The sequence below is a fragment of the Rhinoraja longicauda genome, chromosome 4, assembly GCF_053455715.1.
Source record: "Rhinoraja longicauda isolate Sanriku21f chromosome 4, sRhiLon1.1, whole genome shotgun sequence".
Taxonomy (NCBI): domain Eukaryota; kingdom Metazoa; phylum Chordata; class Chondrichthyes; order Rajiformes; family Arhynchobatidae; genus Rhinoraja; species Rhinoraja longicauda.
Window position 1 is genome coordinate 22,923,311 of NC_135956.1, and position 24,870 is coordinate 22,948,180.

The window sequence follows — 24,870 nt, forward strand, 5'->3', positions numbered from 1 at the left end:
TAACTCATCTGAACATCTGAGCTTCTGGAAGGCAATACTGCATTGGTATTGCAGTGCAGTTTTGTAGAATTTTACACAATTAACTCCAGTGAAGGACTGTAACTCTCAGCTCTCCAATGCAAGGGTAATAGCCAAACCAATAACAGTACAATTATGGCCTTGTATTGGATAAACATGCTGTTTGTGAGATCTGGCAAAAAACATCCTCTTGAGCCAGTCTAGAATGAATGAATGTGTTCCAGTCTCTATATAGAATCATCGCTTTTTTTAAGACATCACAAGGTGCCGAACAACTAGTGCTATATTTTGATTTCTCATTATTTTACTCGCATAAAGAAATGTTATGGTGAATGTGTGTACAGTAAAGTCCACAAACAGCAGTTTGCTAAGTGGCCAAACTGTTTTCAGTGACCCGATTCAGGATAATTATGGTTAGGACACCAAACAAACTCCTTTTGCAGGATCTCATTCCTGTGATCTCAAAGTCAGTCTGTTTTGCACAAATTCCTATATTGAATGGCATAATACTGACATTGTCTCCAGTTCAATCCTTTGTTGAACCAATTATCAGCTTACCCCTTAAATCAGGAAATTGAGACGTTGGAAGGACAGAAAGTAACCAGTTAAAAAAAAGAGAGAATTAAATAGATGTGCTATTGTTGTAGGCATCTATTTTACAGTCAGTCTACACTGCAATCCACTACGACCTGTTTGGAGAGTCAATTTTCCTCCTTGACAAGATCAAATGCTGGCAGTGACATGGCGAAAGAAAAACAATTCCAGATTGGGTGTTATGTGGATCTAGTTAAGGAAGATGGATGGAACGAGTCTTTTGTGAACATACATACTGGTGTGAAGCAGTTGGACAAAATGGGCAAACTATTCATGTGTGGTGAAAGCCCAATTCTGTAGAAATCATGTGCTTTCCCTATGGATTTGGTGCTGTTTATTAAATGGCATTAAATAGGTTGTGACCAAATTTTATTCTTCACATGAGGAGTTGCAGGAAGTTTTGAGATAGTTGAAAGTTAGCAGTTCTTGGACAACCAATCCATACACTGTTTGTTGATGATTTGTATATGCTGGAAGGAATATTTTTGAAGTTTGAAGATGATACCAAAATAGTTAATTCTTAAGCAGATATTTGGAAAAAGCAAAAGGTTATTTATAAGTTGCAATCAGCAGATGAACTTCAGTGTTAGCAAGTGCAGTGGGCATATTAGTTTTTAAAAAAGATAGCTCTTTCAAAGAATCAGATGATTTCCTGAGGGAGAAATCCCATTCATTCCTTCTCGGTAAAGTTCATTGATTCTATATTAGATTTGAATATGAATATTTTGATTGTTTACAATGTATCTTACATTTGCCCTCATTGATCAGGGCATTATGTGTAAGAGTCAGGAGATATTATTGCAGCTTTATAACATTTGGGCATTTGGACTGTCGGGTGCAGTACTGGTCGCCCCATTACCGGAAGGATGTGGAGGATCTGGGGAGGGTTTACCATGATGCTGAGCGCATTTACTATAAGAAATGGTTAGACAACTTGGCATCGAAGGTTGTGAAAACGTGATAGAAGTATGCAAAATGATGAGAGGAATAGATAGGGTAGACAATCTGAACCTTTATCCCAGGATGGAATTGGTAAAGACTTGAGGGATAGCTTTAAGGTGGGGGGTGGGGTGGGGTGGGGTGGGGAGGGAAGTTTAAAGAAGTAGTGCGGGGCAGGTTTATTTTCACAGAGTGGTGGGTTCATGCTACCTGGGATGGAAACAACTACGATTGTGGTGTGGAAAGGTTTTCAGATACACCCATGAATATGCAGAGAATGGAGGGCTATTAATTACATGCAGACAGAAGGGAATAGTTTAACCTGGCGTCATGTTCAGCATTAACATTGTGGGCCGAAAGACCAGAACTGTGAACCAGTTCTTTGGTTTATTTCTGTATTCAATTATTTGCCATCTTTCATCCATTTAGGGGCCCAAGAGTTGGATCGCATTCGTTTATCTACCTACAGGACAGCATGTAAGCTTCGATTCGTGCAGAAAAAATGCAATGGTGAGTATGTCTCAGAATGCAGAATTATAGGTCACTTCTTCCAGGCGACTACCAACCATTGAGTAACTGATGCAGTTTAACATTTTTGTTGCAAATTGGGTTCCTGAAATTAATGTTTTTTTTCCCCCAATTTTTATCCATTTAGCAAAAAGTCTTAAGCAATACATTGGGCATACAAGCCTACACCTTGCCATTCTGTGACATGGCAACTTTTCGTCTGAGTGCCCTAGAATAATATAGAGTCTTTAACTTAATAAATTACAGTGAGCTTCGCAGAGGAGAAATGAATCCAAGCAGTAATAGAACTCATAAGGCATAGGGAGAACAAATTTAGAACAGAATTTAGAAGGTAAATTCTAATCTGGTAAAACTGACAGGCTTAGAATAACAAGGGCTAATCTTTTGTGCTTGAAGAACCTCTTTCAGGGAGAGCAGAGGAATGTGAGCCAGATTTATTGAGTGCAAATGGAGTGCAAATGTACACAGGCTGCAGAGCATGAACAACAACTTAAAATGCCATAAAAGTACACAAAGTGCTCAGCAGGTTAGGCAGCATCTCTGGAGAACATGGATATGTGATATTTTGAGTTGACACCCTTCATTATGCTTGTTTTACAGCACTAATGCAAAATTCGACTGTGTAACCATGGCCCATGAAGAGTTTGGGCCTTAAAAACTGAAACAAGTATTAATCATTAGTTTGGGACCACCTTTGGTGTTAGTCAAATATTAATTTTATATGTGTCACTACCAGAAGGTCTGATGAAGATGGGGGATTTTTGTGCTCTGGAAATCCCGATTCCCATGCCTTTGATCTTTGCTCAGATCATTTCCTCTCTTCCCTCGGCCTCCCACCTTTCCCAAATGTGTCAATCTTGTTTTTGAATCCCGTCTCCCCAGCTTTAGACTGATCTTCCGCAGATCCCCTTTAGGTCTGAAGAAGGGTTCCACCTTGAGACGTCACCCATCCTATTTCTTCAGAGATGCTGCCTGACCTGCTGAGTTATTCTGGCATTTTGTGTCTATCCCCAGACTTAATGCTCTCTTCAGTCCCTACCTTTTCAACACTACTCACTCCTCCCAATATGATAGTGGCATTTAAGAGACCTTTGGATTGGCATAGGGATATTTAGGGAATGGAAGGATGTAGATTATGTGCAAGCGGGTAAGAGTTGATCTTGGCATCATGTTTGGTACAGACATTGCGGGCTGAAAGGCCTGTTCCTGTTGTACAATGTTCCACAACACCGGGGATGAAACTCTCTCTACAGGAGAACCCTGTTTGGGGGGACCGCCATGAGGGGGGAGGGGAAGAATAATGGAGGACCTGGCATGGGGGGACCGCAGTGAGGGAGGGGGGAGAACAATGGACAATGGGGAGCCAGCGTGGGGGGACCACGGTGGGGAGAACAAAGAAGGAGCTGGCGTACTTTGTAACTTGGTCAGCGCCATGGGTGGCCGCTATTTGTATACCTTGGGTATGCAAGCAAAGAATTTCACTGTGCCTTGTCACATATGACAATAAAGTATTCCATTCCACGTTGCTTGTTGCACCAAAGTTAATGTCTTCTGGGGGAGATTTACATCAGAAAATAAGTGCTGAGGCTGTCGAGAAATTTCATGGTGAATTTTGAATTCAGTGAAAGTATTTGATTAAACTTCCCAGAAAGAATAATAGTTGATCTCAAAGCTGTATGGATTTAGTTGAGCATATTTTCTTTCAAGCATGATTGTATAAAATAAGAAGGTTGAGTTTTGTCAGGATAGAGTCTTTACTCCGTTGGATATTTGAAAAATATAGGCCTTTACTTTTCCAATTCGCCTTGTTGATATGTATTCAGTCTTTTGTTGAATAGTGCTGAATTTTGGGGACGAAGAACTTTTGAAATTGTGGGTGAACAGATCAATTCTGCAAAAAGAACAAACAATTATAAATGAAAGTTAATGAAAGTACATTTGTGAGGTAACAAATGTAATATTAGCATAAATACCTCTAACAATAAAGCTGAATCAGACTCTGAAGACTTTCATAGACACAATGTTGAACATGTATAACTAAGTGGAGCAACAGTCAACAAAGCCATTGAATATCTAACTCCATTGCTAAAGCAGTCGAATACAAATCAGGGTAATTTGTGACTAAGCTGATTGGACTTTGCTGTTAACTGAACTATGACCTGTTTTGATTGATAAAATGATTCCTTATGCGTATAGCTTTGAGTTATTAGGAGAGGATACGAAACCACGGCTTTTAAACCTGGAAAGGAGTCAACTTAGCAAAATTTTCATTGAGACAAACAACAAAGCTGAAAGAATTGAGAAGTTAGTCATGAAACATTGCTTTGAACTGAATAGCGAGAATGCAAGAAGAGAACACAGGCGCAAGCTTATTACAGACAGATTAAGATTGTTGCCAGGAAGTCATCCTTTACACAGAGTAATTAACAAATAGCTCAGACATCCAAGACAAGTATTGGAAGTGAATTTTTAAGCATCATTTGCATATTGAAATTGGGAATTAAGCATCTCTCAACAAATTAATAGTGATTGGTGAAATTACTTATCTCATCTATGATAAGAAAATGGTTTTGTAATCATCGACAAGGTGAGGATTGATGTCGACAGCAACATGCAAGGAAAATAGAACCTAGAATTCTGTTCGGTCTTTACTTCAGATTGAACAAAAAAATGTTAGTCTGGAGATAATAAAAATGTCTAAGATGTTTTCCACGGAGGTGGGGATAAAGAAATGGAGTGCTAGGTGATACTGCTGAAAACTTGAAGATTCTATGACTTCGTGATTGATAAAAGACTTGGTGATTGTTATTGTTTGGTTTTTGAAGGCTTGTGTGGGTTCTAAAAGAACTCCCAAAGCTGTACATTGTCAAGTGAAAAAAAATAAATCCAATTCTAAAAATCTAAAATGTAAACGGAAAATGCTGAAAATGTAGGAATAATGCTATAGAGATGAAAAAACTACACCATCGATAATCGCTTTAGCACAGAATCAAGGTGAAAGCAGATTATAAAGAAGGAGGAAGTAAACATAGGACAGCATAGGAAGAGGCCTTTTGGCCTGCAATGTCTGTGCTAAACACAATGCCAAGACCAACCTTTATCAGCCTGCACATAATCCATATCTCTCCACTCCCTGCATAGCCACATGTTTATCCAAAAGTCTCTTAAACGGCATTATCGTGTCTCCACCACCACCACCCCAACAATGTTTCAGGCCCTCACCACCCTCTGAGTAAAAACAAAAGGTCTCTCTACAACCTCTGGCATTCCAGAGAAACCAATCCAAGTCTGCTCAACCTCTCCCTGTAGCTAATACCCCTTAATCCAGGCATCATGTTGGTAAACTTCCTCCTCGCCTTTTCCAACGTCTCCACATCCCTCCTGTAATGGGGCGACCAGAACTGCATGCAAGACTCCAAATGCAGCCCAACTAGGTCCAAAAGCTGCATTATGACTTCTTGACTCTTATAGTCAATGCCTCGACCAATGAAGGCAAGCATACTATGTCTACCACTCTAGCTATTTGTGTTACCACTTTCAAGGAGCAAAGAAATACAAGACGAGACATGGCCCATCAGGGATGAAGGTTGAGGCAGCCAGGTTCAATTGGCTCCTCTTTTATGAAACTCACCCACTTTCTTCTTCTTTGTTTAGTGCACTTGGTCGATGTTTGGAATGTTATCGAGGCATTCAGAGAAAATGGGCTAAATACAATGGATCCGAATGCTGAACTTAGTGTGGCTTGTTTGGAAGCTATCATCTCCTCAACACTTTACCAGCTGAACAAACGAATGCCGACCACCCATCAGATAAATGTGGATCAGTCCATTAGTTTACTGCTGAACTTTCTGCTTGCTGCTTATGATGGGTAAGTTTTACAGCAGTTTCTTGTGGCATAGTCAGCTTAGTTTTCAAGTTTTATGAGTGATATTAAACTTTAATTGTCAAAACCCAGTGGGATGTTTTAACATTTGAGTGAAACAGTCACTCGGCTGGAATTGTTGTGCTCTTTACTATTCATTACATGTTGCATTCAGTTGCGGAAAGTATTCGTTTTTTCAAAGATTCACAGAGATTCATAAGGGTTATGCAGCATGGAAAAAAAGCCTTTGGCCCATCTTGTCTATGCCAACCAAGATGCCTAATCTTGTTTGCTTACATTTGGCCCATAATTCCTCTGAACTTTTTCTTATCCATGTACTTTTCCAAATGTTTTTCGAACATTGTAATTGTACTCTACTCTACTACTTTCTCTGGCAGCCCATTCCACATACCCACCACCCTCTTTGTGAAAAGCTTGCCCCTGTCCCTTTTGTAAATCTTTCCCACCTCAGCTTAAACCCATACCATCTAGTTTTGGACATAACTACGCTTTATGTATGCCCTACATATTTTTGCAAACCTCTAAGTTCACTGTTCAGCCTCCTCCACTCCAGGGAAAGCAGTCTCAGCCTATGTAGTCTTTCCTAATAACACAAGTGGTCCAGTCCAGACAGCATTACTGTGAATCTTTTCTGCGCCTTATCTGGCTTAATTACATCCTTCCTGTAGCGTGGCGACTAGAACTATGAGTGAATTTATTCTCTATACTGGAAGAAGACTAAGCTGAATACTAACAAAACTCCCAGACCCAGAGCCAAAAGCTGAGAACAGACTCTTTGTGCAATCGTTGAATGGTTGCTTTGGAGGAATGGGAACTATTTACTATGAGAGGGGACAGTGGAGTCACAGCCACTTCCAAAGGACAGCATCTCAGCAGTACATGGTTGGTACAAGTTGGTCTATAAATTATAATCCAAAGACACGATCAGAGCCATTGAGCTCTCGTAGTCAGACCGTGCTACAGTGGAAGTTGTCATGGTGACCATCAAGTATTGCTTCATGGTTGGGTCCACAAAACGCAAATTGGGCATTATTTCTGTGCTGGAAAAATCTAGTCTCCCAACTCCATACAAAATTCTATCAAATTTAAACTGTGTTGGAGTGTTCTTTTTTTTTCAGCAAACTAATCTAAGAAGCATTTCATTTCAAACCTCAGCAGCAGTCAAACTGGTGTGAACTTTGCCCGCTACTAGGGTGCCACCTACACAATCCTTCCACCCTAACTTGCCTAAAATTCCTTTGAGTAGAATTTCACTGATTCAGCGTTGTCTTCTAAATTATATTCTGTGTTAATATTGGGGCTGCATTGCTGGCATAGTAAAGAAATTGAGAATCTCGATCTCTTTAGCATTATATCTTTGTGTAGTTTAGTTTAGAGATACAGTGCGGTCACAGTGCCCTGTGGCTCACCGAGACTGCGCCGACCAGCAATCACCCTGTACATTAACACTATCCTACACACCAGGGACAATTTACAATTTTTGCCGAGGCCAATTAACCTACAAACCTATACGTTTTTGGAATGTGGGAGGAAACCGGAGCACCTGGAGGAAACCCATGTACAAACTCCGTACAAACAGCACCCGCAGTCTACCCGGGTCTCTAGCGCTGTAAGGCATGTTTGTGGTGAACCACATGAATTTTAGGATTAGTCTTCATTGAAATAAAGGAAAAATAAATAATTGTGGTGCCTTTTTAGATCCTTTTAAGAGTAGCCTAAAGTACTTTACAACAGATGAATTCATTTTAGAGTATGGGCACTGTTGAGTACTGTGATCTCCCAAAAACAGTAGTATGACAATGATCAAACAAACTGTTGTAGAAATGTTGGTGGAAGAATAAAAACAGACCAGGATTGATAGTTTTTTTGGTGAGTGAGTCTTGTAAGTGTAGTGCATTGCAAGGGTCTGACATTAGTGGTGCAGTTCGTGGGATGCAGCATTTGAAGTTGTTTTTATTGATCTCGCTGACTTATCTGAGTTCGATAAATGTCACAATGATTGTAACATGTCAAATTCCTATTGGTCCAACTTATCCCATTCCTTTGCACTCTCTCAGTTACCCTTCAAATTCTTTGCCCTCATGTACTTATTGAATGTCACAATTGAATCTGCCCCCACCACTACTGGCAACACATTCCTCATTTTACCACTCACTCTGGTCGGTGTATTACTGACTGCGGTGGAAGGCCACCTCACCCCCGCAGATAAAGATGGTCTTTTCACTTTCTTAATGCTTTACCTTCTATCGTTTACATGGTTTAATCCCCTGTCTATATGTATTGTATTGTATTGCACTGTCTAATTGTATTGTACTGCATCGAATTGTACTGCACTGTCATCCCCTGTCTATCTGTTTCGCATTTGTATTGCACTCTGTTTCGTCCCATTCGTTGCATGATCTGTAAGGAGTGGAATGACAAATAAACATTTCAAAAACCTGCTCCTTTCTCTAATATGCCTTTCCTGCAGTTTCTCAGCTCATTTTTACTTGTAGATAAGTTGCCATCTGCCAGCATCAGTTTCAACTACAATGTTCCACATTTTTAAGACATATAAACTAATCCTAAATAGTGCAGACTAAATGTGACTGGCCCTCACCACTTATGAAATTCACCCTTTGCTAATGTGTGGTTTGTGCTGGACATTGCAACCGTTATAATAAGCAGGAGGCACAATGTTGGCACACCATCACAAACTGTTTTGTGACATCTCAAGACAGAGATTGATAGCTTTAGTATAAGGGATCAAGGGTTAATCTGCGCCAGTGTTGTGTGCCCTCTTGACAGGCACCCCGTCCATAACCATTCATACCCTCCACTGTCTCGCACAGTAGTGGCAGTCTGCATCAAGTTACAGGATGCATTACAGCATCTTCCAAACTCATAACCTCTACCAGCTAGAGAGACAAGAGCAACAAAGCCATGGCAACACCACCACTTGGAAGTTATCATCCAAGCACTGCACCGACCTGACTTGGAAAAATATCACCATTCCTTCTCAGCCACTGGGTCACTATCCTGGGATTCACAATTTAACAGGATGTTGGAAAAATCCACTCCTCAAGGACTGCAGCGGTTCAAGAAGGCAGCTCACCACCACCTTCTCAATGGCAACTAGAGATGGGCAATTCAGTGGTGACAGCCTGCAAAGCCCTCATCCCTTAAAAGTTGTGCTGGAATTTTGAAAAAATCACCCATTATCTTATTGAATAGCAGAGCAAGGTCAGAATGGCCTCCTGACTTCAGTTCTTGTTGAGTTTAACCTCCTGCTTCTTTAATGTGAAAAGATCATAAAGATTTAACAAAAAGATCATGAGAAATGTGCATGCAGAATAGGATTGTTGCAGAATTATTTTAACAAGATCCTGGCATAAAGGTCCAAATAAGTTTCCATGTTATAAATGTTTATGGATCTAATGTTTGTATTGCAATCCATTTATGCACAGTGTATAATGTAATCTGATTTAGCTCTGTCTCACAATCTCAAGACACAGGAACAATTCAACAGTTCAACAGTTCAACAGAGCTTTATTTGTCATTCGGTACCAAGGTACCGAACGAAACTATATAGCAGTCACACACAAAAAAGAACACAAGACACATGACCCCAACACAAACGTCCACCACAGTGACTCCAAACACCCCTCACTGTGATGGAGGCAACAAAACTTCCACTCTCTTCCCCACGCCCACGGACAGACAGCTCGTCCTCGACCGACCCGCACAGTCCCCGCAAGGGGATGGAAGTCTCCGCGGCCGAGTCGCACCGGGCGCTGAAACGTCTTGCGGCCGAGCCGGGCGATGGAAGGCCCCGCGGCCGAGCCGTGCGCAGCTAAGTCCCGTCCCGCGGTCTATTATAGACCATAGAACAATACAGCAGAAGAACAGGCCCTATGGCCCACAATGGCTGTGCTGAAAATGATGCCAAGACCATCAATTATCTTACCTGCACATAACCCATAGTCCTCCACCCCTGCATATCCATATGCCTATACAAAAGTCTTTAAAATGCCACTAACAGAGCCTCTTCAACCACCACCTCTAACAGCGCATTCCAGACCCTCACCACCCTCTGTGTAAAAAATAAAACTTGCCTCACACATCTTTACACTTTGCCTCTCTTGAAATACGTCTCAGACCCAAGGATATTTTCTTAAGAGAACTTTAAACAGTTTGTTTTTTCCATATTTCTTGCAAGGAAGAAGGAGACCATGTCCACCCATCATATCGAAGAACCTGTTTCTGCACTGTATCTTTAAACTAAACTAAATTAAATTAAACTAAATCTCTTCTGGCCCAAAGAGTGATCCCTTTGCTCTGTCAATTTTTGCTGTAGCCTCTTCTTACATTCCCATCAACACCATCCAAATAATAAAATAGAATAACACATCTGAATCAAGTTCCAAGTCAGAAGTTACTGATTTATATTAAACCACTAGACCACTGGGCCCATTCCGCGTAGAGGGGGGATAGGGAAAGGGAGAGGGTGTGAGTGAGTGAGCCCTGGACACAAAGCCTCTCCTGCATTGTAGCACCCTCAACCCCCCCACTCAATCCCTCTTATCCCCCCCTCTTCCCCCCACTGACCCACTCCATCCCCCCGACCCCACCCCCACTTGCTCCTCCCCTACCCCCACTCCATCCCCCCACTCTCTCCTCCACCCCCTCCCCCCCCCACTCTACCCCCCACCCCCACTCTCTCCTCCCCACCCCCCATTTCCCCCACTCCCTCCTCCCCCCACCCCCTCCCCCCATTCTCCCCTCTTCCCCACCCACACTCTACTCTGCCCCGCACTGTCCCCCTTCCTCCACTACTCTCTCTTAACCCCAACTCCCTCCCCTGCCCCCCACACCCACTGTCCCTCTTTCCCCCACCCCTCCTCCTCCCACTCTCCCGACTCCCTTCCCCCCACTCTCCCCGACTCCCTTCCCCCCACTCTCCCCCCCACTCTCCCCCCTCCCACTCCCCTCCTACCCCCACCCTCCCCTCCACCCACTCGACCCCCCCTCCTGTCGAAAATATTACATTTCTTTACGAAAGCAGATTAGCTTCATGTTTCTTTTTCATTAGATGAATGACTGAAAGCAGTTGTTGTTTAAAATGTCACATTGTGATTGATTTTTTTTTTCTTTAGAGAAGGCCATGGCAAAATATCGGTTTTTGCCGTGAAAGTGGCGTTAGCAACAATATGTGGAGGGAAGATTCTGGATAAACTGAGATGTAAGTGTTTTGTGCAGAATAATTGTCATAATGCGTACCTTTTTCACGATTTACACTTGCCTCCAAATTGAGATGTAAGAAGGAACAAGTTGTCTTTATATACTGCCTGACACAACCCCAACAAGCCATGATAAGTCAAAAAGAGATATAGCATGGAAACAGGCCCTTCAGCCCACATGTCTATACTGACCATCTAACAACCATTTTTTACACAAATCCGACCCCGATCCATTTTATTTTCCCCATGTTCCTCACAACTTTCCCTAAATTCTACCACAGATTTACACACAAGGGAGAATTAAATTGGTTAATTATTCTACAAAGCACAATTTTTTTTTCATGAAATAGGAAGAAACCAGAGCACCCACAGGAAACCCTTGCAATCACAATGAGAACATGCAACTCCACACAGATAGTACCCAAAGTCACGACTGAAGCTGGATCACTGGAGAAGTGAAGTGGCAGCTCTACTAAAGATAGATACAAAATGCTGGAGTAACTCAACGGGACAGGCAGCATCTCTGAAAAGAAGGAATGGGTGACGTTTCGGGTCGAGACCCTTCTTCAGACTGAGAGTCGGGGAAGAAGGAGACAGAGATAAGGAAGTGTAAGGTGAAAATGAGACATCAAAGGGGATGAGATCAACAAAAATGCAGAATAGATCAATGTTAGCTAGGATCTTCATTGACCTTCCTTGAACCGCATCCCCTATGATGTCTCATTTTCACACCTTACACCTCCTTATCTCTGACCCTCTGCCCTGACTCAGACTGAAGAAGGGTCTCGACCCGAAACGTCATCCATTCCTTCTATCCAGAGATGCTGCCTGTCCCGCTGTTATTCCAGCATTTGTGTCTATCTTCGGTGTAACCAGCATCTGCAGTTCCTTCCTACCCATTTGGCAGCTCTACTAGCTGCTCCACTGTGCTGCCCCTAATGCTTTGCATACTTATCAAGTTTAGAAAATATTGAAACATGTTGTATCATACTGAAGTAGTAGTACAGGTGGACAGCTTTAGAAAAAAGCCTGTGACTATCTTATATTGGTATTGTTGTATGGATGTCATTTACTATCTAAAGTAAATGTGTTACAGTGTTTTACATATTATCTCTGTGCTTCAAATATTTTATGTGTTTGACTATGGCTCAAAAGCTGAATTTTTAATACAAGGATTTGGAGAAGCCTGCAGAAATTGAAATCAGCTCTTTTAATTGTGTGGGAGAAATTGAATGGTGGCCGATAAAGACACGTTAATGGAAAAAGAACGGAACGCAAAAAAATATATTTGGTTTAGGGCCAAGGTGCTGCAAAGTTCAGGAGGGCGGAAGACACTGGTAGTGGGGGTAACGAACCAGTGGTGCAGGAATCGTATGGGGTGGATCAGGAGAATTGGGACCTCAAACATCAATGAGGTTATTAGAAATATTGAACAGTACAGCACGGCCAAAGATCCTTCAGCCCACGATGTCTCAGTTCAGTTCAGTTTAGTTTATTGTCACGTACTGAGGTACAGTGAAAAGTTTTTGTTGCGTGCCAGCCAGTCAACAGAAAGACAATACAAGTTTACAATCGATCCATTTACAGTGTATAGATACATGATAAGGGAATAACGTTTAGTGCAAGGTGAAGCCAGCAAAGTCTAATCAAGGATAGTCCAAGGGTCTCCAAAGAGCTGGATAAGTAGTGCAGCACTGCTCTCTGGTTGTGGTAGGATGATTCAGTTGTCTGATAACAGCTGGGAAGAAACTGTTCCTGAATCTGGTGGTGTGCATTTCTACACTTCTATACCTTTTATCTAATGGGAGAAGAAAGAAGAGGGAGTGGCCAGGGTTTGACTCATCCTTAATTATGCTGCTGGCCTTGTGAATTATAAATGGAGTCAATAGTAGGGAGGTTGGGTGAGGGCAGAAGAGGGAGTGTCTGGGGTAAGATTCGGCAATGATCATGCTGGTGGCCTTCCCGAGGCAGCATAAAGTGTAGATGAAGTCAATGGAAGGGAGGTTGGTTCGTGTGATAGTCTTTGCTGCATCCACAATTCATTGCAATTTCTTGCGGTCTTGGATGGTGCTGTAGCTGTGATGCATCCTGATAAAATGCTTTCTATGGTGCATCTGTAGAGGTTGGTGAGAGTTGTGGGGACATGCCAAACTTCCTAATGTCTGTGTCAGTCCCGAACATGATGCCTTATTATACTAATCCCTTCTGATTGCACGTGATCTGTATCTCTCCATTACCCAGAAAGCCCCCTAAACGGCACTACCCTATCTGCTTCCTTCACCATCCCTGGTAGCGCTTAAAATGCACCTACCTCTGTGTGTAAAAACAAAACATGCTCTACACATCCCTTTTAAACTTTCCTCCGCTCACCCTAAAGCTATGTCCTCCAATATTTAACATTTCCATGGTGGGCAGTGTGAGGTTTGACTGTGTACCGTATCTATAGGCCCTCATAATTTTATAATTTTTTATCGTCTTTCCTCAACCTACAATGCTCCAAAGAAAACAATACCAGTTTGTCCGATTTTTCGCCTTATGGATAATACCCTCTAAACCAGGCAGCATCCCAGTATACCTCTTATGCACCCTCTCTAAAGGGGTAACCAGAGCTACAATCCACCTAATACAGCCTCACCAAAATTATAAGCCATAATGTGATTTTCTGACACGTGTACTCAATACCCTGACCAATGAAGGCAAGTGTACCATACACCTTTTTTACCACTCCATCTACTTGCATTGTTATTTCAGGGAGCTAAGAACTTGGACTCCAAGGTCTCTCTGGACATGCACGAGCCTGCCATTAACTGTATACTTTCCTCTTGCATTTGACCTCCCAAACATCTCAAACTTACCCAAATTTAAAACCAAGTGCAATTTCTCCGTCCATATCTGTCCACCCTAAGTTATGATTGTTATCAGAGTGAGGGAAGGCTGGTGAATTGCTGTCCTGTGTTGACGGGGAGTGGAATGTAGTGGTTAAGAGACTCGACCCGAAACATCACTCATTCCTTCTCTCCAGAGATGCTGCCTGTCCCACTGAGTTATTCCAGCATTTTGTGTCTACCTTCAATTTAAACCAGCACCTGCAGTTTTTTCCGACACGGGTTAGTGGTTGCGGCAGGTTGGTGAGGTTAGTGGGGACGAGTGATTTGAAAGGACCCGTTTTTCCTTGGCAATGAAGACAGTAACTAGAATCATTAAGTTAACAGGTGGAAGGGTTAGAAGGGAGTTCAAAAATGCTTTGTAAAGTCATAGTGATACAGTGTAGAAACAGGCCCTTCGGCCCAACTTGCCCACACTGACCAACATGTCCCAGCTACACTAGTCCCACCTGCCTGCGCTTGGTCCATGTCCCTCCAAACTTATCCTATCCATGTACCATGGATGTTATCATTCATATTATCATTCAGCAAGGCGTCACATGTCTCAAACACACAATCTGAAAGGCTTAAAACATACCATTTGAAAAGCAATAGTCCTCAGGGTTATAGATTGAATGTTGGGAGGTGGGATTAAATCAAATGACTCAATTTTTGCTTGGCAGGCACCATAGGCCGAATAACATCCTCTTTGATTTACATTTCTATCATTCTTAATGAATTTGGTGGGTCAGGGCTCACAGCAAAACCTGGCGATATCATCAAACTGATAATATTAAAATATTCAGAAGACAGCAGATTGACATTTAGTGACAGCGATGTTTGACTGACTGTTTCGCTATGTCTCATTAGCCTACATATCTGAAAAACAACACATTTCTTTGTTGCTTTCATCTGAATTTCCCTTTTGGGAGCTGCTATTCATTCAGTAAGTGAGCTGCTAGATCTCTGTACTGTTGGTTAGTTGAAAGCACAACAAAAGCCCAGCTGCCACTTATTTACAAAATAAGTCAACACCCCACTGAAATGAAAAATTTAGTGGAATGAGTTTGTTCTCTGTGGATATCTTCTTCAGCAGACCTCTGTAGCTCTGTTAAGATACATTAAAGTGCTGAGAAGAAAACTTTATCTCTGAGGACGTAGTGGTTTAATCAGCACCATCCAGTTATTGTGATGGTGCTCGGTGTTATTGGCATTTAGGCCTTACACCAAGTTTAGCATTCAAAGCATCAAGCATCCATAAGCACCTCTGACTCCAATCTCAGTAAGGCTTGGTTGTCATCACTATGCTTGAAATGCCCAATAAAATGCCCTGTACATGGTGATTTTAATGCAAGAGGATTTGGTTATGCACATGATAGGTAGTTGCCTCCTTTAAATTATGTTAATACTGCTGATACTCCCAGGGGGCAGGGGAGGGGAGAAGAGGGTGCTACACCAATGCAGGAGAGGTTTGGATCCAACGGGTCCACTTGAACCAGTGGCCATTAATATCTTCTGTTATAACTGGCGGTATGGTGGCGCAGCGGTCGAGTTGCTGCCTGACAGCGCGAGAGACCCGGGTTCGATCCTGACTACAGGCGCTGTCTGTACAGAGTTAGTATGTTCTCCACGTGATCTCTGGGATCACTGGTTTCCTCCCAAACTCCAAAGAAGTGCAGGTTTGTAGGTTAATTGGCTTGGTATAATTGTAAATTGTCCCTAGTGTGTGTAGAGAGAGTTAATATGCAGGATTTGCTGGTCGGAGTGGACTCGGTGGGCCAAAGGGCATGTTTCCACGTTTTATCTCTAAAGTCTAAACTAAATTAAACTTATTTGAGGCCCATTGAGGAGGCGCTGTGAACTGTTTTGTATGTGCTGTTATGTTTGTGTGCTACTGTATGTCTCATTTTTTCCTTAGTACCTAATCAGATGTACAGCACTTTGGTCAACGTGGGTTGTTTTTAAATGTGCTATACAAATAAAAATTGATTGATTGATTGATTATTTCCTGCTTAATTTATTAATACAATTGTCAAGATCATGTTTCACACAATCAGCTTGCTGAATTAATCCAAAGGAAGTTATGTGAAGGCTCATTATCAGTATTTCAGATAGGTATGGTGGGACTGATCATTGCTGTTTTTTTTCAATTGGGTAGCTAAAGTCTATAGCTAATTTTGGATGTATATGCAGGGATATGGATCAGGCAGATTGTTTAAATTGGCATTATATTCAGCATGAACTTATTGGGATGAAGGGCCTGTACTTGTGCTAGACTGTTCTTGTACTTCTACCATACTTAGTATGATAGCGCCTAATGTATAGTAGAATTGTCACTGATCTATATGCAAAAAAAGCGTTTCACTGTAATTAGGTACGTGTAACAATAAAGTGCCTTTGAACCAATGTTCTTAATTTAATAGGTGTTTTTTTATGTTACTTGTTTGTAAAATCTTTTATGATTTTCATTTTTTCCTAATATCTTCTAGATATTTTCTCCCAAATATCAGACTCCAATGGAATAATGATACATGCAAAGTTTGATCAGTTTCTACGAGATGTGCTGAAGTTGCCAACATCTGTATTCGAAGGTCCTTCCTTTGGGTACACGGAGCAAGCATCAAGATCATGCTTTTCCCAGCAGGTGAAGAACCATTAACATTAATTATCTCTTCATCTCCAGCTGAACAATGTATATGCATATCAATCTACTTTTATTTTATTTGTTATTTATAACACATTGTGAGTGATCTATTTGAACCTGATGACATGGATATCCGGTAAGGCGAAAGCTATGTGGAGGCACAAGAGCACATACTGTACGTACATGCGTATCGTGCATTAGAGTCATAGAGTGATACTGTGGAAACAGGCCCTTCGGCCCAACTTGCCCACACCAGCGAACATGTCCCAGCTACACTAGTCCCACCTGTCTGGTTCGGTCCATATCCCTCCAATATCCCTCCATATCCCTATCCATCTACCTGTCTAATTGTTTCTTAAATGTTGGGATAGTCCCTGCCTCAACTACCTCCTCTAGCAGCTTGTTCTGTGCACCCACCACCCTTTGTGTGGAAAGAGTTACCCCTCAGATTCCTATTAAATATTTTCCCCTTCACATTAAACCTACACTATGTCCTCTGGTCCTCAATTCGCCGACTCTGTGCATCTACCCAATCTATTCCACTCATGATCTAGTACACATCCTCCTGCGCTCCAAGGAACAGAGTCCCAGCCTACTCAACCTATCCCGAAAGCTCAGATCCTCTAGCCTTGGCAATATCCTTGTAAATTTTCTCTTTATCCTTTCCAGCTTGACAACATCTTTCCTACAACATCGTGCCCAGAACTGAACATAATGCTTTAAAATGCTGCCTCACCAACGCACATTATTCTATAATGTGCATTAGTTCTGCTAACTCAATAGTTGAGTACCAAAGAAATATTGTATTATACAAAATCACATTATAAAGACAATTATGTCAATGATAGAAAGGGGGTGAAGGACATTAGAGTTTCAGACTAGCAATAACAAAGTTATTTTTCCTGCAAGATTTTCAAACCTAAATGTTTTCAATAGCAATACATTTATTTTTGTTATTGAAGGCTAAAAAAGTAAAGGCTGTATGCTTCATTGTTCAATAGAAGCAATTGCGTGTTATTTTTAATGGTCACCCACGTTGAAACTAGTAACTGTCTGTGTTCCTAGGAGATAATGGTGCCTGAGGTTACATGGAAACAGATTTTCACCCATATATACTGTTTCAATCCAAGACTGCTTTTTCTTCTCCTTGTTGATTTCCAATGTAACTTTTAACGGTTCTCTAGTACACAATCAAAATCATGTGGTTTGACCAATACGGCCTGTGCAATGCATAATGTTCCCGCATTCCTCACTTGTGTAATGTTCCGTTTGTGTTGTGGAAACACATTACAGCAGAATTACCTGCTCTTGTTCTTGGGTCAGAATATTTGGCTTGTTTGCATATTGCACACATGTGAATTGTACTTTTCTTTTAGGATAATCACTGGAAAATAGACACTTTCAGTTGTAAATGCTTTTATCTGTTTCATCTGTACAAAGAATATTGTTGGTTACTCTAATGCTATTAGTGAAAGTTGCATAAGGGTTGAGAATTTCAATTGTGAAGTTGATGGAACAACATTGTCAAGTTTCTCTGTGCAACACTACACTGATGCGACCAATTGCAGCACCATGTTCTCCATTGATGTTTTGCAGGTTTTATTATCTGGTACAGCAAGTGCAATTTTTGTAACAATCTTTATCACAATGCAAGCAACACTCTTCTAGTTAAAGGAAAATATGTGAATGCTGCAGTAATGGGAAGGGGTTGGGACCAAAGATAATAGAGCAGAGCAAGATAGACCACTCGACCCTAAAAGCCGTATTACATCATGGCGCCATTTTAGTAGGCAGAAACTTGCCTAAACATTTTAAAAGAAAAATAACAAAAATCTGTGAATTGATAGATGAGATATATTCTGCATTTTAATGGTATCATCACACATACTGTTCCCCAAAAACACTGATTACATTGCAAGAGGCATAACGTACTGCGGGTTTTGCCAACTAAAATGGCTGCCTTGGGTACTACACTTCAGTATAGGTGATTTTGACGGAGTGGTCTATCTTGCTCTGCTCTATTATCTTTGGTTGGGACCATGCTCTGAGAGGGTGGGAATGACAAGCAGGAACCATAGGAGTGTTCCTTGTCTATTTGGTCTTGCTATTGCTGGAAGTTGAGAGAGTTTATTTGAGATCATAGGAGGTCAAGATCTCAATAATGTCAAGGAATGGAATTTGATGCTGCTTCGGTAAAGCCTGGTTAAACTAAAAAAAAAAACAGAGGTTGAAAATTCCTCTGCAAATGCATTTTTGTGTGTCAGAGTGATGGAGTTGTACAGCACACAAATGGGATCACCAGCCTTTCATATCCTTCAAGTCCACTTGCACTAATACTGTTTGCCCACATTAGGTCTGTATCTTTCCATGCCTTCCAGCTTTCAGTGCCTGTCTAAAAGTCTCTGAAACGTAGTAATTGAATCTGTTTCATCACTTCTGGTAGTATGTTCTAGATATCAGCGACAGTCTGTTTTTGAAAAAAACGTTTCCCTAGGATCCACTTTAAAACTATTTTCTCACCTTAAACCTTCGCTCTCTAGTTTTTGAAACCCCTACCATGGGTGAAAAATTCTGACCTATTACCCTCTCTATGAGCATCATAATTGTATATACCACTGTTAGGACATCCTTTCGCCACCTTCGCACCAGGAAGAGCAAGCCCAGTCTAGCCAATTTCTCCCCATAACTGAATTCCTCAAATCCAGGCTATATCCTAGTGAATCTCCTCTGTAATCTCTCCAGCACTAGCACTTTCTTACTGTGGTGTGGTGATCAAAACTGCACAAAATCCTCTAAGTACAGTCTGATCAGTAACTTCACTTTTATATTCTACGTCCCAAACTATGAAAGCAGGTATGTTGTTATCCTTCTTCCATACCCTACATATCTATCTGTGTTACCACTTGCAGGGAACTATTAGCTTGACATGGTCCCTATGTTCATCTGCCTTCCTTAGTGCCCTACCATTTACTGTATATATCCTGCCCTTATTAGACTTTCCAAAATGCATGAGCATGCACTCATCAAGTTAAATTCCATCTGTAAATGCTCAGCCCAACTTTCCATCTGATCAATATCATGTACTATGGTGCCTGGAAAAATTATGCAATGAAAATCATGTGGACACTAAGGCACCCCGGAAAGTTATAATATTGTTCTATCTCTCTACACCTGATTTTTGTTTTATTTTTGCATTTGTGTGAAAAGATTATTTGCCCATAGATAGATTAAAAATGGGCTGTATTTATTTGGTCTCTTTCCAGCACCCACTCGCCAGGTGATTCCATAACATCACAAAATGCGGGCAGATCCTTGCGATACGTATGCTACTGCATTTAGCCCAGCAGCTCCCAGAATATTTTTTTCCAGGATATGAATCACTCCAAATAAGCTCCCAATTATTTCAGAGGTCAGTGATAACCACAAACAACTCTACTTCCACATCATAATAATAATAATATCATAATAATAATAATAGAAAATAAAAATGTACAACATTTTTATTTCCTATTATGTTATTAGAAGAGAAATTAGTGGAAGTAAAGTTGTTTGTGGTTAACACAGACCACAAAAATAATATGCAGATGTTAGCAGAAACAATCAGCTCAAGAACTTCTCAACGTTGAAATTACATTAACTTTCCCGTGAACTGTTCAACATCTAAAACATCTGCACATTCTTAATGCCTACCATTGTATCTTCAGCTCATGTACGCCCAACCTCGGTTAATTTCTCCCTGCCTGGCACTTTGTGGCTCAAAGCCTTAACCTAAACGTAAGGATTTCAGCCAAATAAACTTGACTTGATCATTGTTGTCAATGCAAGGCACCAAACTCACAATACAGCAGCAGCTATACACTGTACTCCTGAGGTTTCCACTCAACTGTGACACCAAATGATAGAAACATAGAAAATAGGTACAGGAGCAGGCCACTCAGCCCTTTGAACCAGCACCGCCATTCAATATGATCATGGCAGATCATCCAAAATCAGTACCCCGTTCCTGCTTTCTCCCCATATCCCTTGATTCCGTGATGGACAACAAAAGGTAGAAAGAACCTGAAGACAAATTAATCAGCAGAGAAGGAAAAGGAAGGGAGGAGAATGGGGTTGAGAGGGAAAAATAGTCAGAAAAATAGTACATGATTTAATGCCGGAGTAGACTTGATGGGCCAAATAGCCTATCATTCATGAACTTATGGAACCAAGGTTGAGAATGCAGAGAAGCGAAATAATGATCAAAGCTATCGAAAATAAAGAGAGGTTAAGAGAAAAACAAACAGGTACTTTACTGAAGGGTCAAGATCCACCAATATTTGGAAAGGCAAGGACTGATTAGGGATAGTGAACATAGCTTTGAGCATGACAAATCATGTCTCACACATTTGATTGTTTTTTGAAGAAGTGGCAAAGAGGATTAATGAGGGCAGGGCAGCAGATGTCTATATTGGCTTCTGTAAGATCTTTGATAAGGTCTTCCATGATAGGCTAGTCCAGAAGGTAACATCATGTGGGATCTGGGGTGAGCCATCCAATAAGATACAAAATTAGCTTGATGGAAGGAGTTTGAGGGTGGTAGTGTAGGATTGTTTTATAGATTGGAGGCCTGTGACCAGTAGTGTGTTTAGTTTTGGAGATACAGTGTGGACACAGACCCTGTGGCCCACCGAGTCCATGCCGACCAAAGATCACACTGTGTTCACACTGGTTCTATGTTATCCCAGTTTTGCACCCCACACACAAGGGACGATTTAAAGAAGCCAATTAACCTACAAATCTGAACGTGTTTGGAATGTGGGAGGAAACCGGAGCACCTAGAAAAAACCCACACAGTCAAGGGGAGAACATACAAAATCCATACAGATAGCACCCATAGTGAAGATTTAACCCAGGTCTTTGGCACTGTGAGGCAGCGACTCTACTGGTGTGCCATTGAGCTGCCTGTGCTACGGGAATTGTTGCTGGTCCACAATCGTTTGTCATCTATATTACCGACTTGGATGAGAATGCTGTTAGCATGGTTAGTAAGTTTGTGGATGACACTAAAATTGATGACATAGTGGATAGTGAAGAAGGTTATCTAATATTACAACAGGATCTCGATGAACTGGGGAAGTGGACCTAGGAGTGGCAAATGTAATTTAACTTGGGCAAGTGTGAGATGTTGCATATTGGTAAGTTATACCAGGACAGGACCTAGCAGTAAATGGTAGGACTCTGCACAGTTGTAGAACAGATAGACCTCGGGATTCAGGTAGATGGTGCCCTGAAAGTGGCAACATGGGTAGATATGCTGCTGAAGAAGACATTTGGCATCGTTGTCTTTATCAGTTAGGAGTTGGGACATCATGATACAACTATACAAGGTATTGGTGAAAACGCATTTGGAGTATTGTCTGCAGTTTTGGTTGACCAGCGATAGGAAGAATGTCATTGAGCTGGAAAGGGTGCAAAAAGTACTCGCAAGTGGGACTGGCTGATTTGAGTTGCTGGCTGCGACTTTTCTCCCTGGAGCATTGGAGTTTGAGAGGTGACCTTAAGGAGGCATATAAAATCATGAGGGGCATAAATAATGGTGAGTGGTCCAGGGTATGGAAGTCTAAAATTTGAGGACATAGATTTAAGGTGAGAGGGGAAAACATTAAAAGGGACCTGTGGGACAATTTCAAGTGAGAGATGAAAGAACCATGGGATCAATTGGTTTGTGATAAAGTAAAATATGGGAAAAGGATAGAAGCAGCAAATTGGGAGGAAGGGTTGTGGATATTATGAAAGAGAAGGAGAGTGGGTAAAGTTGGAAAATGAGTGGTTGTGGAAAAAGAGGAAAGGGTTAGAGTATAAAAAGGGGAAAGGAAGAATTGTCAAGTCCTATGCCTCATTTTGAACAACACACTGGAAGATCTTTGAGTACTGTAAGGAATCTTGAAAACAAAATAATTTGCCCTAATAAGGTTATTGCAGCTGAAAACCAGATCAGCTGATTGACCCGTCTTTTTTATGCTGCTTGTGGAAACAACGCAAATCCAACAAACTGATTTGGCATGGTTTCCTTCAACTGAATGTTATCATCTTTATAACTTTTTTGTATTAAAGAATGTTAGAGGGCCCTGGGTTTAAGTGAGAGGGGAGACATTTAAGAAGGACCGTGCACAGCTTTTTTCATTCAGAGAGTAGTCTGGATTTGAAACGAGCTGCCAGAGAAAGCCACAGAAGCAGTCACAATTATGACTTTCAAAAGACATTTGGACAGATATAGATCAGAAGAAGGGTCTCGACCCAAAACTTCACTCATTCCTTCTCTCTAGAGATGTTGTCTGTTCCACTGAGTTACTCCAACATTTTGTGTCTATCCTTGATAGGAAGGGTTTGGAGGGACATGAGCCAAATGCAGGCAAATGGGACTAGCTCAGAAACACAACTTGGTGAGCATGGACAAAGAGGGCCGAAGGGCCTGTTTCCGTGCTGTAAAACTTTATGACTCGTAGTTCGTACTTCATGTTTCGTAGTTGACAGAAAATATGGAAACTGAGCAATGGATATCTTTTGGCATTTTTTCAAATTTTCCAATGGTTCACATTGCTCTGATTATTAAACACTTCCAGGACTCTGGCAATATTTATTTCAGACAGTGCTAAACATCCAGCCAATTCTAGCAGCTTACAATTCAGTAGGTTGCCGGAAAAAGGAAATATTTTGACATTTTGCACACTATTTCCATATTTCATAACATAAAAGTAGACCATTTTGTTCCATCATGTGTGTGCCATCTCCTTTTCCCCCACTTATTTTCCTTGCAACATATTCTCTCCACATTTCCATCATCTCTCCCAGATTCTATCACTCATCTACACACAAAGGACAATTTACAGTGGCCAATTAACCTACTAACCTGCACGTCTTTGGAATGCCTGAGAAAACCAAAGCAGCTGGAAAAAATCCAAAAGACAACGTGCAAACTCCATGTCGACAACAGTTGTGAATAGTTTTTGGCTCTCCCTCTTTAATACAGTCCTTGCACTCTGAAAGCTGCAATAAAAGGATGGAAACTTTGGATTTGTTCATGCTACAAAACGTGAAGTTTTGAGTATTTGCGAACAAATTGAAATTGGGAAGACTGGGAAAATTGGGAAGGTTAAAATTAGAGTTATGGAAACATTTCCCTTCTCAGAAGATATTGGCAGCGAAATGTAGGTGCGTAGCACTGTCTCTTTCTGCAGTAAGTGAGTGAAGTTGGTTATTTCTGTTCCAATTTCCCTCATTTCTCTGAAATTCTTCTCTGCATTTCTGCCCAATTGACCAGGCCATCTATCCTGCAGCCTAGGAATTTACTCTTCCTTGTAAACTATGTGGCAATGTTTTGTATGAGTTATTTGGCTCCTAAAGTAAGGGGCTGAGTCTGAGCAACATGGTACCCCATGGCAATTCCCTTCAGTGGCAAAAACAGTTGCCAACATCATCTTTTACCTCCGGCATTGAATCTAGTTTGCTATTCCATTTATTCTCTTTAGTTTTCATTTAATATTTTGATCAGTTTACTATGTTTTATTGCACTACTGCCTTTGCAGGAGCCCAATATAAAAGGCATCCCACTGAGCTAGTGTCAGCCCACCAATTGGAATTGCAAGGTATGTTTATTCCCCCCACTCCACCCTATCCCAATTGTATTTTCCTTCATGATCCAGCCAAGATCCTACCAATCTTTGGTTACCCTTATCCACTGACTGCTGACCCCTGACCACACCATTTACTGATCATTTTCCCCATAACCACTGAGGCTTCCTGCAATAAAATAAACGCAGTTAACCCTATCTTCCCCTCTCGCTTAATTTCTTGTCTCTGCCTACACATACCATTGGTTAAGAGCTGGGTAGACACAAAATGCTGGAGTAACTCAGCGGGACAAGCAGCATCTCTGGAGAGAAGGAATGGGTGACTTTTCGGGTCGAGACCCTTCTGGTTAAGAACTGTTCTTGCTCTTACATATGCGTCAGCCTCTCTTTCTGCTGTATTGCCCTTCTGGGTCCCACCACCACCTGCCTCATTAATTTAAAACCTCCTCAGCACAGGAACAGACCCTTTGGCCCACAATATGTGTGCTGAACGTGATGCCAAGATAAACTAATTTTCTCTGCCTGTACCTGATCCATATCCCTCTATTCCCTGCATATCCATGTGTCGATC

The 24,870-nt window shown here is 41.4% G+C and overlaps 1 protein-coding gene across 14 annotated transcripts in view; it reads left to right on the forward strand.

Annotated features, from left to right (window-relative positions):
- dtna (dystrobrevin, alpha) overlaps positions 1–24,870 on the forward strand; it is a 190,056-nt gene that overhangs the window by 81,501 nt on the left and 83,685 nt on the right. For all 14 annotated transcript variants that reach the window (XM_078397348.1, XM_078397353.1, XM_078397342.1 and 11 more), the window contains 4 exons: positions 1,981–2,061; positions 5,734–5,947; positions 11,098–11,183; positions 16,535–16,689. In XM_078397348.1, the coding sequence (XP_078253474.1) occupies positions 1,981–2,061; positions 5,734–5,947; positions 11,098–11,183; positions 16,535–16,689 (536 nt within the window). The remainder of the gene's footprint in view (positions 1–1,980; positions 2,062–5,733; positions 5,948–11,097; positions 11,184–16,534; positions 16,690–24,870) is intronic.